The sequence below is a fragment of the Choristoneura fumiferana genome, chromosome 5 (genome assembly GCF_025370935.1).
Source record: "Choristoneura fumiferana chromosome 5, NRCan_CFum_1, whole genome shotgun sequence".
NCBI lineage: Eukaryota > Metazoa > Arthropoda > Insecta > Lepidoptera > Tortricidae > Choristoneura > Choristoneura fumiferana.
The window spans coordinates 16,741,361-16,760,384 of NC_133476.1; the positions used below are offsets into that span (position 1 = coordinate 16,741,361).

At 38.2% G+C, this 19,024-nt stretch overlaps 1 protein-coding gene across 1 annotated transcript; it reads right to left on the reverse strand.

Annotated features, from left to right (window-relative positions):
* Nucleotides 1-481: 481 nt before the first annotated feature.
* LOC141427826 (transcription initiation factor TFIID subunit 2-like) lies at nucleotides 482-18,979 on the reverse strand (the record flags this gene model as incomplete). The annotated part of the gene is given in 15 exon segments (XM_074087415.1): nucleotides 482-695; nucleotides 1,478-1,546; nucleotides 1,548-1,648; nucleotides 8,148-8,310; nucleotides 9,613-9,862; nucleotides 11,439-11,678; nucleotides 12,244-12,524; nucleotides 13,967-14,104; nucleotides 14,872-15,141; nucleotides 16,149-16,326; nucleotides 16,906-17,138; nucleotides 17,922-18,138; nucleotides 18,395-18,558; nucleotides 18,638-18,691; nucleotides 18,767-18,979. Coding segments are annotated over 15 exon segments (2,617 nt in total), but the record flags the coding sequence as incomplete, so codon positions are not given.
* Nucleotides 18,980-19,024: the final 45 nt, after the last annotated feature.

Below are 19,024 nucleotides of genomic sequence, written 5' to 3' on the forward strand. Positions count from 1 at the left end.
AAGGGAGAGGAGAGAGAGAGAGGGAGAGGGAGAGGACGGGCCGGGAGAGAGGGAGAGGGAGAGGGAGAGGGAGAGGGAGAGGGAGAGGGAGAGGGAGAGGAGAGGAGAGAGAAGGAGAGGGAGAGGGAGAGGGAGAGGAGAGGGATGAGGGAGAGGAGAGGGAGAGGGAGAGGAGAGGGAGAGAGAGGAGAGGGGAGGGAGGAGGGAGAGGGAGAGGGAGAGGGAGAGGGAGAGGAGAGGGAGAGGGAGAGGGGAGAGGGAGAGGGAGAAGGGAGAGGGAGAGGGAGAGGGAGAGGGAGAGGGAGAGGGAGAGGAAGAGGGAGGGAGAGGGAGAGGGAGAGAGCTTGGCAATCTTCTTACTAAATTTCAAGTTCCTTTCGTTGCTTAGGTAATACTTGAATGAAATGATGAATAAAAAATAATGACCCCTAGGGAGTGTGAGTTGGACACGCACTCAACCGGATTTCCGTCATGCACTTACCAACATACTGTCCGTATTGCGCGTACGCTCTAAAAACCATAGGTATGCTCGGCAGATGCCCGCACTGCTGCAATCGGCGTATCGCACGCAAACAGCTGACAGTCACCGTGTTTTTGTAGCATGGCAACACTTTCTCCAAGTTTAGCACGCGGGTGATCTCTTCTAAGACCAGCTTCGTATCCGCTGAGAGAGAGTCCGCTGTTATTGGGGCACCCTGTAAATGGATAAGCGTTTAAAGTGTCTAAAAACTTTCAATAAAAACTAAAAAGGAAAAACCAGTCTAGTAGTCTAGAATTCTGTTAAGTAACTTAAAAGTTCAACGGTCAGGATTCATTACTGGGAATTGTTGAGCTTTAAGTTAGTTTTTTTTTAAGCAGTTGGGTTTTTGATTTTATAGGGTTCCGTAGTCAACTAGGAACCCTTATAGTTTTGCCATGTCTGTAAGTCTGTCTGTCCGTCCGCGGCTAAGCTCAGAGACTGTTAGTACTAGAAAGCTTTAATTTGGCATGAATATACATACATATCAGTCACGCCGACAAAGTGGTAAAATAAAATATAAAAATAATTTTTTTAGGGTACCATCAGCCAAATATGTGGTCTACCACCCTAAAGTTGATAATCGTTTGCATGTCATAAAACAATAATGCCAATAGACGTGTCTGTCAACTTGAAAGTTCTACTTTAGCGACATATTCATTTGATAGGAACTTGTTTAAAAATTGATAGACCACTTATTGGCTGAAGGTACCTCCCATAGATGTAAAGTGGGGTGATTTTTTTTATTGCGTCTACGCCAGCAGGGCTACTACGAAATACGAAAATCGAAGTTTGTATCGTACCGTCTCTCTCGCTCTCGTATGAAATAATATTAGCGCCAACGGGACGGAGCGATAAGAACTTCGATTTTCGAATTTCGGCCATTCGACTCACTCTACCTTTTAATGGTGCGTCTCAGTAAGATAAACTGGTTAAAACACGGTTAAAAGACCAACTTACGGGTTGCAACACGGATATAACAGGCGTGATGGTCGCCGCCAGAGCATCCACCAACGCTGCCTTGTAGTAGTTTATCCGAAAAATGGTTCTTTGAGTTGTCGTTATATTTGAACAGGTCCAGGAGGAACCTGACGACTTCTGGTGGACAAATGCCGTGGATATTGCGAAGGCCTGCAAAGAAAGTTGATATATATAGGTAAGTGGTTGAAAATACTTCAAACATTTGTTGACCTATAGACCCGTAGGACTACGTTTTGAGGCTTCAAAAATATTAAAGTTGTTTATTTTTCGCATATAGCTTCCGGAGCATTTGCCCAACCTAATACAAAAATTGTGTCATTTTGGTGCCTGCATAAGTAGAAATTTAGGTATTAGTGTTTTCCATTAGTATTGGACGAAAAAAAATTAAAGACGAAAATTTTACTTTCTTATTAATATCTGAGCAGTAACTGATGTACATAGGCATTTTGTGTCATATCCATCCACGGGAATCCTGATTTTTAACCAGTACCTAACATTTCGCCCAACTAACTCTAAAAGAATATTACAGTTTGTTAAAAAGATGTCAGACGTTTTAAATACTGATATCTGTTATCCAAAATATTTTGTGTCAAATTCATCCACGATATTATAGATATTATTTTTTTTTAATACAATACCCTGTAAAACCCACAAAAGAAAATTCAAGTTGTTAGAGTTTATGTGTTTTGATTATTAACGGTGTAAAAAAACACTATTCATAATTGTGTCATTTTCATCCACGGATTCTCATTATTTGAAAAAAAAACTACCACGAAACGTACTTCGCGCGAATGGCGAGCGCGGGAAGAGTACATCGGGTGCTTGGGCGCCGGCTGGCAGCGTTCGTTTGTTTATAATACCCGCGGCTTCGCACGCGTAATCTGACAGTTTAATTGATTTCGAGATTTTACTGAATTCTCATGGGTAATCCCAAAAATTACATCATAGTTATCATTGACTTTGTATTAAAAACAGCTGTGCAAAATTTTATGAATTTAAGTCTAGCGCTTGTCATTTCGAGATTTTATGCCTATCCCATGGCAATTTTTTACGAGATACCTACCTAATAAGTTTTAGTTTTTTTTTTGCTGATTACTTTTGGTTGACTGTAATTTCATTGTATCTAAACAACACTTCCGTACCAAATTTCAAATCGATGTCATTAATCACTGAGGCGTTCCCTTCTGAGGAGACGCTCCTGGCTGCTTTACCAAGATGTTACTACCAGATACCGGTGTGAAGTAAGCGGCCAAAAGTTAGCAGCCGATTATAACCCAACCCAATTAAGAAGTTTGAGGTTTTATTTGCATGTTGAGGTCTGACAAAAAACACACACACACTAGTTGATATATGATACAAACTAGTTTATATTTAGTAGTTAGTATGACACAAACAAGTTTATATGGACAAGTATTCAACCTGAACGTCTGGTGAAGCAAGAGAATTATTGCCAGCTACACCAGATTAAAACAAGCAGCATATAAAACTTCGAAACTAAAATGAAAAAAAAAAACACCAACATGGAAATGCGAACCTCTTCAGGTCTTTCCATAAAATAACACTGGATACTAAATGCTTTCTACTAAAGCTGCAACTGCTAACTAACCTCAACTAGTCTAGGAGCCACGCCCGATTTAATGAAAGCGGTGTATTTTTTTTTTGTAATAAAATGAGAAAAACGACATGTTGCAAATAGCAAATACGAACCTCTCCAGTATTTTGTGGCATGTTATTACGCACGTTGAGAGCTTTCGATCAACGCTTCAAGTGTCCAGTAACCTCATTTTAGTTTGAAGAAAAGGTAGATTTAAAGTTAGCGGCCGAAAATAATCACAACAAAAATAAAAAAAACATTGATTAGAAAACGTGTTCCTTCCAGATATTTTATTAATACGATTATGCATTTGAAAAGATTTCCATCAAATCTGAAACTGCCCATAACCAAAGCCTAGTACGGGAGTTACGCCCGAATAAAAGTAGGCGCCGAAAAATTTTGCAGTAATATGACAAAACGACCAACTTGAAATGCGAACCTCTTTAAGTCTTTAAGTCTTTCCAATACGGGATACAAAGCTGCAAGAATTTACTAACCTCATCTAGTTTAGGAGCCACACCCGATTTAAAGAAACTGGCGTATTTTTTTGTAATAAAATGAGAATAACAACTTGTTAGAAATGCGAACCTCTCCAGTTTTTTCTGGCATATTATTACGCACTACGCCTACTTTTATTCGGGCGTAGCTCCCGTACTAGACGTTGGTTATGGGCAGTTTCGGATTTGATTGAAAGCTTTTTAAATGCATAATCATCTTATTAAATTTCTGGATGAAATGCATTTTCAAATTTTTTTTATTTTTATTTTAGTTTTTTTTTCGGTCGCTAACTTTAACTCTACCTTTTCTTCAAAACGAAAGGAGATTAGTGGACATTTGAAGCGTTCATCGAAAGCTCTCAGCATTCGTAATAATATGCCAGAAAAAACTGGAGAGGTTCGCATTTCCAACATATTGTTATTCACATTTTATTACAAAAAGAAATACGCCGCTTTTTTTAAATCGTGTGTGGCTCCTAAACTAGATAAGGTTACTAAACTCTTGCAGCTTGTATCGAAAGCTTTTAGTATTCAGTATTATAATATGGAAAGATTTAAAGAAGTTCGCATTTCCAAGTTGGTCGTTTTTTATATTACTGCATACATTTTCGGCTCCCTACTTTTATTTGGGCGTAGCTCCCGTACTAGATGTTGGTTATGGGTAGTTTCGCATTTGATCGAAGCTTTTGAAATGCATAATCATATTAATATATAATATCTTTCTAGATATTAATATAATATCTAGGAGGAAGGCGTTTTCCAATCAATGTTTATTTTTATTTTAGTTGTTTTTTTATCGGCCGCTAGCTTTAATTCTACCTTTTCATCAAAACGAAACGAGGTTACTGGACATTTGAAGCGTTGATCGAAAGCTCTCAGCGTGCGTAATAACATGCCACAAAAAACCGGAGAGTTCCCGTTTCCAAATTGGATGTGGCTCCTAGACTAGATGAGGTTAGTTAACAGTTGCAGCTTTTATAGAAAGCTTTTAGTGTCCAGTGTTATTTTATGGAAAGATTTGAAGAGGTTCTCATTTCCATGTTGGTGTTTTTTTTTCATATGGTGTAGCTGGCAATAATTTTCTTGCTTCACCAGACGTTCAGGTTGAATACTTCTCCCTGAATATAAGCTAGTTATTGTGTTTTTGTCACTCTTATGAACACACAAATGCAAATAATAACTTAAACTTCTTAATTTGGTTGGGTTATAATCGGCCGCTAACTTCACACCGGTAGGATTGTTGACGCTAAGCGCTGCTATTTTAGATATGCAGTGACGCGATAGCCAGGTTTTAGAGCTGGGCATACAAGACCATACAAGACACCCAAGATACAAGATATCCATCTTCCTTTAAGTTCGAGTGAGAGAGAAGGGGCTTAGGGGCTAGATCACATCCTACTAATATTATATATGCGAAAGTTTATATATCTTGATGTTTGTTACTCAATCATGCTTTAACGGCTGGGTAGCATTAGCTGAAATTTGGGATACTTATAGATATAGATATCGATTTAAATTAACTATATATATGCGTGACGACACGACACGACACGACAGATAAATAAATACAAATCCGACTTTAGCGTCATAAGCAGGATCCACGTCAAATTTCGATCATTAGAATTTTCGAACTTAATGCCAATCAGTTAAAGTTAACATTAGTTTTGTCGACTAACATACCATTTCTAAATTTTTATATAAAATACAATACAATACAATGACTCTTTATTGTACACCAAAAATAGTAAGCGATACAGAACAGGTACACAGAATGAAAATGACAAGGGTAAACAACAGGCGGCCTTATCGCTTAAGAACGATCTCTTCCAGGCTTAGAGCAACGCGGGCTTCCTACCGGAAGGGAGCAACCTTAGCGGTAGATTACCTTTAAAATAGTTCTGGCGTTTGTTGCGGGGGGAAATGTGCATAAAAGTGCAGTTCGGCTTATTTAGATGCAAAAACAAAACTGCCAACTGACTGTAATGACGACGTTAACACATAAATAACCCAACAATACACTAATAATTCGTTTACAGATGACTCCAAACTAACACATTGACAGTAACATGATTAAGTCATCGCTTTATCGCTTATGCGATTTATCGCTTGACCGATCCGAAATTTGTACCGCTAGGACTCGATGTTGGTAAACGAATCCGACAATAATGTACGTCTTTGTTGTTTAAATGTAATTAAATAGCAATAATACGATAACAATTTACTTCCATGTGAAATGTAACACTATAATTTTGCAAGCTTGATGTCCCAGATCTCTTTTACAGCAGGAAACTGAACAATTCGATATTTTTAGCACCGCCGCGTTCACTCGCGCTTCTCGATTCGGTCTAATAGTTTGAAATCCGAGCGCGCCTTGTTTTATAAAATTCGTATGCCCAATTGGGCTTGTACTTTGACAGAGAGGAACGCGTCGAATGGCTACTCCCTTCCGCCCGGGTTGCTCTAAGCTTCCAGGCAACCTTTTTTATATATAACTATCAGCCTTTTTGATTCTTAAATTAATGTACCTATTATTTACATACTTAATTATTTGAATAGGTACTACATTCAGAGTATGCAAAAAAATAAAGTTATGCAATTTGTTTATTACGTAGCGGAGATAAAAGTCAGTCAATTCAATACTCATTAAGTTATATAATAGGCGAAGTACATAGTTTAAGGCCAGCGAAAAAAAATGAAAGAGTTAAAAACATTGCAGGATCGCTATACTCGACAACAATGTCGCATTTAAATTTTATTATTATCAAGTCTCAAACTTGGTCACGGTAATATCTAAGTTGGCACGAGTCAGGGCTATTACAAAACTCGAAACTTGAAGTTCGTGTCGTGCGGTCCCTCTGACACTTACAGTATTTAATACGAGAGCGAGAGGGACAGTACGATACGAACTTCGAGTTTTGAGTTTCGCAGTAGCCCTGCTGTACCTACAGCCAATTCAATCTGGTTCCAGAAAAAAAAACATCTAGCAAATCAAAATAACAAAACAAAACAAAACAACTGATACCTACCCATTAGGTATCAGTTATTTTGTTAGAACCTCGGACTTTTTTTAATGTGTGTGAAACAGCTCGTGGTGTTTTCAGAGGAAAAATACACCTGCAATTTTGATATAAAATTAAATATCGTAATACATTTTGAGAAAATGTTTATATTAGTCTCGGCTGGAATACTCATACTCGCGTTTAATACTCATAATCAGCCAGCAATTGCCTACTTACATGCGACGACAGTACTTGTATTATCTAATATGAATGCTTCCCATAGATGAAATCGTACCGAACGAACGTGTTTGCGTGCTTATGCCTCCCGTCGCCCCGCCGCTTGACCGCGCGACCCGTTTCGACCGCAACCATTTGTTTTTATGTTTTATTCATTTAAATATCGTGGGCGAAAATGACACAAATTTACAATGTCGATTTATCATGCATTTATGATATAAAATATGTGAACTCTAATGACTATAATATTTTTTTGAAGCGTTTGTAGGTTAAGAAAACAAAATAATTTAAAATCTTAAAATTGCGTGGTCTAATTTGGCACAACTTTTTTTTATAGGCGTATGTAAGTAATCTGAAATAGGAAATAAATATTTCATAAACTGTAATTTTTTTTTTCACACCATTTTTACATACTGTCCATATAACAGTTTGCACTGGACTAAAATGACACAAATTTGGTTTACATACTCCACAGGCTATCCTAGATATGATGCCATAATTATTTTTAACTTTAAATTTATTTTGCGAGATTTATTCAAATAAAAAAAAACAACCACAAAATCTTCAAATTGCTGAAAATGCAGGCAACAAAAATGACACAAAACGCTACAATAAGCTTCATAGGTACGACTGTACCCACAGGCAAAAAATAAGAAACTTTAGAATTCTTGAAACTTAATACCTCAAAATAACGTAGTCCTATCGGCCTATATGTATATTATTTTTGTTGCCTTTAGTTACTTATAGATCGGATGTTTGAGAAATAAGATGCCCGAGAAGGGTTATTCTTTTTCATACATGCACTCATTAAACTTAGAACTAGCCTCTTTTAGCTATGGGGGTAAAAAAGTGTAAAAAAGCACTGCCATCACAAGTCAAAATTCAAATTCAAATCATTTATTCAGTAAATAGGCCGCAATGGACACTTACGTGTATTTTTTTTTAAACTACCAGCGCTTTCGGAAAGACCTTCATTGCCAAGAAAAATGCGCTACGAGAAACACCAGGGGTATTGCAGATGCGTTGCCAACCTAGAGGCCTAAGATGGGATACCTCAAGTGCCAGTATTTTTTTAAAAATAAAACATAAACCAAAATATGTCAAAGTATGCCACCTGCTAAGAAACGGAATTCGCTCCCATCATCTATATTTCCATATAATACAACCTGAAGCTCTTCAAAGCTAGGGTGAATAGGCTGTTTCGAGTACTGAACCAGCGCGATTCACCATTGGCTTCATCTGCACTTTACATCAGGTGACACAGGAGTCAACCACGGGGCAGATATATGAAAAAAAAAAAGTATCGTGTTACTCAAACTTACCTGCCATGGCCACCGGTATAGTCTTTTGCAAGAAGTAATGCTGCAGATTGTCAAAGTTATTCTGCTTTATTATGTGCGGGGCAGAGAACGATCCAAACATCTTTCGGAATATCGTCAGCATCGCCGGCGGGCCCTGCCAGGAGCTGATCATAGCGTTCGCTACCTAGAAATAAATAGCAACGAATCACTTCACCATAATACGGTATTTGACTATTTTGAATATGTTTTATAAATTAAAACTTCACAATGCCTGTTATCGAATAGAAAAACAATTTTAAAGCTACCTTTACAAATAACAAAGTAATAAAGGTTTGAAATTCAAGATTAGACAGAGTAAGACATACTGGCATGTGACGTCACACGCCAGTACCGCCATACTTGCTGCAAAGAGAAAAGCGTTAGAGAAAGAGACAGGTATATAGATTTTTCAAAAAATCACTATAAATCCAATTTTCAACCGATTTAAATTTACTCTTCGCTAAACACTATCTGTATATCTATATTTTTATAATAATATTAAGATATGGCAAAATCAGGAGTTGTCAAATACCGTATTGCCCTTGCCATACCAACGTTTGCCATAAAATATATAGAACCATGCTGTTTTCAGGACTTTTTTAAATGTCATCTTACAGAATGGAATAGGTAGGTGAGGTTAGGTTAGGTTATATCAATCCTGAAGAAAATACTGTCTCAGAAATAAATTACTTCAGGAATTACTATACATATGGAAATAAATTAAATTCGGGCAAACGACAGAGAACCTAAGAGCAAGATTATTACACTTATTAGTGACGGAACGTCACAACCATATTACACCGAGCTTCTTTCTTTTAAAAGCCGCAGAAGTATCTAGGTGAAATCGACCAAGGGTTGCCACTTATTAATACAACTTGCTTATGCCCGCGGCTTCGCCGCGTGGAATTCGGTTATCGCGCGCTGTTCCCTTGAACTGTACATTTTTCCGGGATAAAAGTAGCTTATGTCACTCTCTGGCCCATAAACTATATCTATGCCAAAAATCACGTCGATCCGTCGCTCCGTTTAGACATAAAAGTCGGACAAACATACAAACACACACACTTTTGCATTTATAATATTAGTATGGATAATCCCTACAATAATATTATAAATGCGAAAGTAACTCTGTCTGTCTGTCTGTTACGCTTTCACGTCGAAACCGCTGAACGGATTTTGATGAAATTTTGTATCGAGATAGTTTAAGCCCCAAGGATCAACATAGGATACTTTTTATTCCGGTCGAGGGCGCCACTGCGCGATAACCTAGGTCCGCGCAGACGAAGTCGCGGGCATAAGCTAGTTCATAATAAATATGACGTTACTCATTAACACAATAATTCATAGACAAGACGGCAGCATTCGGAAGTAATCGTGTTCAGAATTTTCACGACGGACGGACTACTCGTATTCACTACATTTGCACTTGTATAAGAACAATACCAACCTTGGTCAAGCAATGGGCAGACCTACACCTAATCTTGTAATAGATCTGCTCATTCTCTATGGTATCAGTCAGGGCCTTCCTAGTGGCAGGTTCCGGGTAGTTATGTAGCGCATCGATGGCCTCGCTCTGGGCTGTGACGTCACGCTCGTGGCGCAGTTGGTACTGCCACTGGTAGTCCGGCTGGGATATCACTGTGCTCCGCAAGAGTGACATCTCAGGGTCCAGACGGATCCAGAGGACTGGAGAGTCGCTGGAAGGAATTGACGGGGTTAGAGTCTGTCTGTCTGTCGCGTAGACTCCCGCGCGTTCCCGAGACACTGGAGCTACATACAGGGTGGCTCATTTAGACCGGTCAGTATGGGAAAGTGTGAAACTATAAGACATAAGAAGATCTGTTCTTAGGAACCATGTCATCGATTTTAGTAACAAGAAAAACTGCATTCATACATTTAAAAAAAACAGTTTTACTCAGTTCGGGAATCGAACCCGGATTTTTGAAAAATAAAACGTACATTATTTCTATTTGGATATTGGTAGTGTAGGTCATAAGCAATAAATGTTACTATGAAACACGGTATCTACATAGAATGAATAAAATGCTATTCTTTAATTATGTAAGTTTTATTTTTCAAAACGTCCGGGTTCGATTCCCGAGCTGAGTAGTTTTTTTATGTATGAATGCAGTTTTTCTTGTTATTAAAATCGATGACATGGTTCCTAAGAACAGATCTTCGTACGTCTTATAGTTTCACTTTCCCATACTGACCGATCTAAATGAGCCACCCTGTGTGTCACGTCCAGATGCTGCAGCGCCGCGCGTTTCCTCACTCGCGCGTTTAACCCGTGTAATGAGCGAGTTGAGATACTATGGGTCCGTGGCGAGTCCGTGGCGAGTGGACGTGTTGTTGGTTCGAAATGGAGCGTGATAAGTAGCATAGAAACGCGCATAACACGCGGCATCTGGACACAATATAAATGAGGGCTATCGTTTTTTGTCTCACTAGATGGCGCACTGTTGCGTGAGATTTTTAAGTATGGCTTTCAAAGTCTGTTAATACGGGCGTGAAAACAAAGTTTAGATTAAAATCATATTTAATACACCTTAAAACCGTACCATAAAAATATCGAGCATGCCACAGTGTTGCATAGTCCCCGTTTTGTTCGGAAAAAAGGGACGACAAAGGTTTCCGAAAGACAAAACTGTCTCAAAACACAGACATTCATTGCCCCGGAACGCATATTTGCCATAATTAATTTCAGATATTACAAAATATTCACAAAAAAATTCTAATTAAAAATAAACCCGCGTAGCTCACTCAAAAACTATGACATTTGACATTTCGGAGACCTCACGCTACACTAGCGCCTCTAGTGGCGAATTCATTCGCAGTAGCCCTCATGAAGCGCGCGAGTGGACTCGCGCACAGCACGCCTTTTGACCAGATTGCTGCGTTTGCCGATTTTTAAACATCCGCGGAAGCTACGGTTCAATAGACAGCCCTTTAACAGACGGACAGAAGGACGGACAGCAGTCTTAGTAATAGAGTCCACAGTACAGAACGCCAGAAACGCTTTTAAAACAGAACTATGTATAAACAACTACTTTGCCCACGATAGCTACGTCTATGCAACAAGAGTGTGTTCATGCAACTACTCCGCCTCCACACTGTTAGAACACACTCACAACACACAAACTCATCCATCACCACCACCACGATACGTGACCCGTTTCGAACTCAGCCAAAGTTCATCATCAGAGCAACACAGCCGTGTTAAACCTAATATATACCTGGTTAGAGATGGCTTTTAAAACTATTTAGACTTACTCCATAGCAGATAGATCCATATCGACCTCTTCTCCGGTACACAGCGGGATCTTCTTCTTCTTGTTCCTTCTGCTCTTACTGTGGCAAGTGATGTCGGCCTTGACGACAGTATTCTCTATTTGCAGAGTGTGCTTGAATGTCCCATCCAACTCTTGCAGTTGTACCAGCAATGGGCCCACGTATTTCCGTATGCCTCGCTCGTGCACGCAGTCCTGGCGAATTTCTAGTTCCACTGTGTTTCTGGATAAAACGTGGTTATGCTATATAGATCAGGTAGCTGTGGTGAAAATTGATAGCCTAGAATCTATGTGATAAGATAAATATTAGTACGCCTAAGGCTAGATTTCCATGGGGATGAACAAAAAAAGATTGATCCAAGCACCCCAGAGCCTAACGGGAGAATGCATGCACCTCTCCTGGCTTTCCAGTAAGTGGCTGAAGCAAGACTCTTAGGGTAGATAAGAAACCCTCCAACCCGCTTCACCCCTGGGAATTACGGATGTGCAGCCGGGATTTTTTAGGCGGTGAGAGTCCGCCACTATTTGAGGCAGGACATCCACTGTTGGACATAGATCTCCCCCATAGACCTCCAGTTGCTTTGTTTGAAAACGGCCTGCATCCACCTTGAACTAGTGTGCTGCGGCTTTTACCAGGTCATTAGTCCATCTCGTTGGTGGACATCCTACGCTGCGCTTGCCGATCCGCCAGCTCCATTCGAGAACTTTTCGACCCCAACCTGCCCGTTGTTACTTCAACAAGCTACTTTAATTTGTGAAACTAAAAAGTAAACACCATTTTAACTTACCTCTTCCTGTTAAAAACTGAGGTCAATTGAAACTTAGCGTGGCCTCCCGTACGGACCCACTGGTCCACAAACACCGCCATGTCCTTGCCGGTGACCGTGAATATGGCGCGCACGAACAAGTTAGTGGACAACAGAAGGTGGCCCCACATGCCACTGCCTATCTTAGTGTTGGCCGCGTTCGTAGCGAGCGACAGTTGCTTGTTGAACACTTGCAACAGCAACTCTTGGCCGATACGCTGCTCTAACATCCGGAGAACTAGATGAGATTTTTTGCGCATCACCTGAAAAAGTTGAAGATAGTTCACTTAACACAGTAGGGTAGTTGACGCCACCAGTCGATTAAAACACTTTTTAAACATAACCCTTCTTCGGGCAGTAGGGTAAAAATAATGATAATACTGAAAATTTAACATTAGTGTTTTTTAACCTTTTTCATGGCACGTCTAAAAATTTCTTTAGCGATTCGTACTTTCTTCCTTTTCAGACAGAATATCTTTTTTACTTACGATATAATACAAATATCGAATAAGCTATTATACAGGATGGAAACTGACCCTGAAAGTGCTTCACGATCTCTATCAAACCGTATCAATAATATACTGAGCGGCAAAAAATTGGCCCTGTTACAGGTAATTTTGTATGTAGAGTGGGCCAAATTTTGTGCCGCTGAGTATAGGTTACAGACAGGTAACATAAACTAGATCTATCCTGTTTCTTCTGTAATCTATTATTGATACTGTTTGATAGAGCCCGTGAAGCACTTTCAGGATCAGTAAACAGTTTTATGATATCTTTTATAGTTTAGAAATAATCGAGTGAGATCACTTATCGTTTCCATCCCGCAGTGTAACGCAGTGTAACACAGTGTAATTGTCGCTTTATATCCTGACAGCTAGGGAGTAGAATGCTCTGCCAGTTTCTGTGTTCCCTGATCGCTACAATCTGGCCGTATTCAAATCTAGGGTGAATGGACATTTATTGGGCAAGCGTGCTCCATCATAGTCCAGATCTTACCACCAGGTGTGATTGTTGTAAAAGCATGCCTATTTCTGTATGAAAAAAAACCGGCCAAGAGCGTGTCGGACACGCCCAAAATAGGGTTCCGTAGCCATTACGAAAAAAAAGTAATATTTTTCTAAGGATTTCGTATTTTAAATGGAATCTTCCAAGTTCAGGTATATTTTATACTTAGGCTGCTATTTACTCATGAACTACTAATAATTCTCAAGCAAACTTAGCCGTTATAGTTTTCCTTGAAAGTTTGATATACTTACTACCATCCTGATTTTTTTCAAATTTTTCCACCCACCGGTTTAGATTTTAGAGGGGCGGGGACGCTCGATTTTAATGAAAATTTACTTAAAGTTGAATATTTCGCAAACATATCACTGAATCGAAAAATCATCTTAGCAAACCGCTAATGGTTTTAAAAGATACCCCACACTATAGGGTTGGACGAGGAAAAAAAATCACCCCCCCCCCTTTACGTCTATGGGAGGTACCCTAAAACAATTTTTTTTTTATTTTTTTAGTAATGTACTATTTTGTCGGCATAGCTTACATACATATCCGTGCAAAATTACAGCTTTCTAGCATTGATAGTCCCTGAGCAAAGCCGCGGACGGACAGACAGACAGACATGGCGAAACTATAAGGGTTCCGTTTTTGGCATTTTGACTCCGGAACCCTGAAAACGGTGCTTTAAGCTTGGCATAAAACCTACCTCGATATACCTCGGTGACATTGTATGAACGTTTCGCACAGGGAAATAGAAATCCTTGGGATCGACGCGGGCGCCGCTCGCGGGCGGCTGCCACGGATCCAGTACTATGCCACCATATTGTTCTTCGTAAGTTACCACCTGCGAAAAACCAGCCAAGTTTAGTCTAACTCGCGCACCAAGAGTTCCGTACAAATTTCCAACGTTGGAAAGAGACAGCACCACATTTTTAATTGTAATGAACGCTAACTTGAGTGGACATCAAACAACAGTTTCATGATCATGATCAAACAGCGGGGCCCTTTTTAAAACAAGTGCGTGTCGCGTTACGTACTAATAAGTAACGCTAACGTTCGCGTTCGCATTTGCCATCTCTTTCTTATAACGTGTGACAAAACTATTGAGATTCCAGAGACCTTATTGTCTAAGACGCGAGCTTTTCTTTTGATTTGAGTTATTTATTATGATATGTATAACTAGAAATGGATGTAAAAAGTCACCAATGTTTGTTAAAAAAACAATAAAGATGCGAGCGAGAATATGAATGAGCATATGAATTGATGGTAATGGGTTATTTATATGGTTATGGTTTAAGGGGGCGACTGAAAAACAGCGTCTGTTACCCAAGGGACTTTGTTCTGCAAGGCGCAGGCATAAGCTGAGACGCTTTCCTTTTTAATAGTTTGATTGTATTATTTGTTATGTGATGTACTTATAACTTGTAAACAAACTATTGAATATATATCTTTTATTATTATTATTGTTAAATTTCTGTCACCATCTTACACCGTTAGACAGAAAGATATAATGAAAGCGATAGCAAGCGTCCGCGCGTTATACAATACGGCCTCAGGTGTGTTAGAAGACAACAAGGCCTCTGTGCTTATTTTAATCAACTTTTAACTTACCTCTTGCAACTCTTGGTGTATCCAGTATCTGTACTCGTTGTTGCCAAAGCACTTCTTAGAGTACAAGCCACACAAATAATCAGGTATGCCTTTAGCCAACCACAGATCAGACCAGTTCTGCATAGTTATGAAGCAGCCAAAGAACTGTTCTGCTACCGCTTGGGCCATGGCTTTGCGGCTGATGTACGTCTGGTCTATGATGGCTATTGAGTGGAGCAAGTGCGTGCTCAGTATTGACATTGTTGTGTAAGCTGTGGCGTCGTCTTCTGTCTGTAAAATATACGTTTTACAAAGTTTTTGATATAACTTCCATGACATTGACATAGTTTTTTTTTCGAGTCATAATCATAATGTAAATTGATTACTAATAAACATAATTTTCATCACATTTGCTCGTCAATGATGGATGTTATTCCATGCCTGTATACTAAAGCACAATGGCCTAAATTGTTCCCGTGGGAGTAACGGATTTACGTAATTACGTATAGTTTTTCATTTTAAAATTGGCAAACAAGTTAGTAGGTGGGTCGATCAACTTTTCCCTGTACCGCGTTGCCATGGTTACGTCTCCTGGACAACTCTTTAAAACCATGAGTTTCTCCATGTTTTCTGTGGTTATAATTAGTAGAGCGTACATTTTTGTCGTAGTTACAAGCCTAGGCACATTTTAGTAGCATATATCATAACAGTTTTTTTAAGAAACTCTATTACTGTTGTCTTTTGGACAACGGGACAGCATAACAAACAAGAAAAAGTTGATCGACCCAGGTTTGAAGTCAGCCAATGTTTCATTTATATTTTTAAAGTTTGCCTTTCTTTTAAATTTAGCTTTATGAAACTTCGTTATTTTTATATTTTAAATTTATATCAAATTGTTTTGCAATAATTGGAGTAAATATTTTTTTGCATATTGGAAGAATCTGGCTGTATGACCATTCGAATTCAAACCAAACACAGTTCTTAGCTGAAAAAAGTGACAATCATTGGGGCTAGGCAAAATCGAAGTTCGTATCGTGTCGCTGACGCTAATATAATTTAATACGAGGGTGAGAGGGACGGTACGATACAAAAATCCATTTTCGAATTTCGTATTAGCCCACCTTTATTGACGGACAGTATTTTATTCAGTTGTTTTCTTAGCGTATTCCTCTTGCCGAGCTGTGAAGTCTTTAGACACAAAATACTTAATTTTATTTTTTTGCATTTATTTCCTGGCAATGTGATGAAAATCCCCTTCTTACGGCCTTTAATGCACAATGTTTTAGAAACAAAATTACCTCATCGACAAACACTTGTTTGTAAGAAGGATATGGATATCGGGTAGTTAAAGTCTCTTCATAGAACTCAAATGCTTCATGCAAGTACCGAACAGTATTTTTGAGTATTTGCATAAGATTTGGAAGACAGTAGTGTGTGACTTCATTCATGTGAGGATCCACAAAAGTCTCGAAAGGCCTGTAAATATGAAAATATATTGTCAATTAAGTAGTGTTGTAGTTTATAATAATAGTTAAATAAATATAAACATATTTCTTTGAGATTTGTTGGGAAAAACATTGACATGGCAAAATATCAGTTTTGTATGTGTCTGCTTTTACCAGCATTTATTTAACATGTAAAGTTTGTATGAATCTAAGTTTAGTCGTCTTCAATTCTTTCAAGTTGTCACATTGACTTGAAACAAAAAGAACAGCCAGCAAAAAAGTGTATGTATCAAAAAGGAAGTTTATTAAAAACTGATTAGAAAATTTAGAAAATAAGTTGTCATATTTAAAAAATAAATATTTTGAGGGGCAGAGAGCTCTGCTAAGAAGAAGCTATTCTGTATGCTACTTGCAGCTGATCCTGCCATACTCGATCTTTTTTTATATGAACTGCAAATCAGTTGTAGCTATATCTGAATCATGAATTTATTTAGCTTATATGTAAGACATAATAATTTTAATGTATATGCCTGGTGGGGCAGTCATAGAGTCACAGTTTGAGTATAGCTGAGCTTAACTCTCTATTAGTTAGATATTCTGCACTATTTACCCAATAGCTAGAGCAATATTCGGTGCACAAGCTGGAGTATTAACAACATAGTGGAATGTCTTCCTCCGATGATCCGGAGTATAAACAACATCCAATAACTCCCCACAGGAAACAGCTGTCAGAGTCTCATCAACGGTGAATTCGAGCTTCCATGTGCAAGGTTCCGCAAAGCTGTCTACGCATGGGAACCAGAGACGGGCTGAGTGGCCATAAGTGAACATGTGGGCTGATTTCTGCAATGATAGATAAGAGGGATGTTCAGTAATGAAATAATATTGTATTCAGTGATTGATTAGTGTATGACTTAAAGGTAAGCAGAGAAACAAAATAGTATGTATCATACTCTTTTAAAATATTTGCAGCATATGCCAATATTTGGATTAAAAGGAGACTTTACTAAATAAAATAAGGATAAAAAGTATTATGGACAAATGACAAAAGACCACCTTTGTCCTCGGAAGAGTGTGGTTTGACTAAACTGAATTCAGTTATATAACTAAAGTCTCCGTGCTAGGAGAAGCTGGGTACAGTCAACTAAAAAGAGATTAATTTAATCAAAGTTACAAAAATTTGTATACTATACAACTTTATTGACTTAAAGTTAAAGTTTTTTTATACATCATTAACTTGTAATTTTGGCTGTATCTATATCTTGGTAGTTAACTGTACCAACTAATTTACCACACTGAATTGTACTTACACTTTTCATAGTGACTAACTTATAAAATAAAGTGTCTAGTCTATTATTTTTATCTACAGATTTAGTGAACAATGTTTTGTCATCATATTTTGTCGAAAAAGTTTGTATTATCTCGGTTACCTACTCAATTAGCTATAGTAAACTTTAGTAAGCTAGTTGAGAAAGCATAACATTTCCAACAAATTCGATGGCAACACATTATTCAAAAGATCTGTAACTTGTTTATAACAAGTACAATTCATATGGTAATACCTATTTAACTACATTGAATTTTTAAGTTTCTTTATTATATAAATGTCTCCTAGATTTTTCTTACCTCAACTAAAGAACCCTCTCCTTCTGGCACCACAAAATGCATCCCGCCCTGTGGTGATTCCAGTGAAAACTCAATGCCAATACGGAGCCCCCGGCCCTCTCCCACCAAGTGAGCTGCATCATCAGGGACATGTATGTGAAGCTCCCCGGAATTGTGATCAGGATCTATCTTTTGAGCTGCAGCTAGGTGGCATTGTGAGAATACCTCCAGAGATCTCCTGTTGAAGGTGCATCATTACAAAATATGTATTTATTTATTTTAGTAGGGTCATTATCAAATTTTGTGCAGGTAACTTGTCCTAACATAAAAAAGCTGTTTTAATAAAAACAAACAAAAGTGCATTAATATATCTGACGATTATAAATTCATAATACAAAAAAAAGAAATTAAAAATACAAAGCAACACAAGAGAAAAAATTAATAAAAATAAACTAAATATACAGTTATTCATAATCATTGTAATTACAACTTACGTGTTAGGATCAGCCTGGCAGATATCCAAGAATGGGTCACAGTATTGAAAATTGGCTTCATACTGGTCATTGAGGCAGACTCTGTATATACGGCATTGCTTGGCATTGAGTCTAATGTATCTCAAATTGTCTTTTAGTGGCACAACCGTCAGCTCGACAAACCCCTGAAATAATACATATTAAAATTAAAAGTAACCTCAAATAGATCTAGTTATTAATCTATACTAATCTCTTGGGACTTACAATAATACTTCTTCTTTCAAAACTGATACCAGTCAAGCTCAGAATTTGATGAGCTGTAAAGGAAAAAAAATACAATAAACTAACAAATTCAGTGATTTTAAACAACATACTAGGCGGGCAAGATACTTATAGCTTGAATGGGCGACAATTGTCGCCTGTACGCTCTTTCTTCATTGCTTAACGTATTAAAATCATATTCCTTTCAATGTAGATCAAATCACTGGTTAATATAAAAATGAACGACTGCTTTTCTGTAGAATATCAACAAACAAAACATTTATACTGTTTTCAGTACAGCTCAATCAAAATCAACTAAACAGTAAGTTGACAGTTCTCTTTTTGTCACAGATAGCAATAATAGCAACTGGAATGGAAATGTTCAGCACA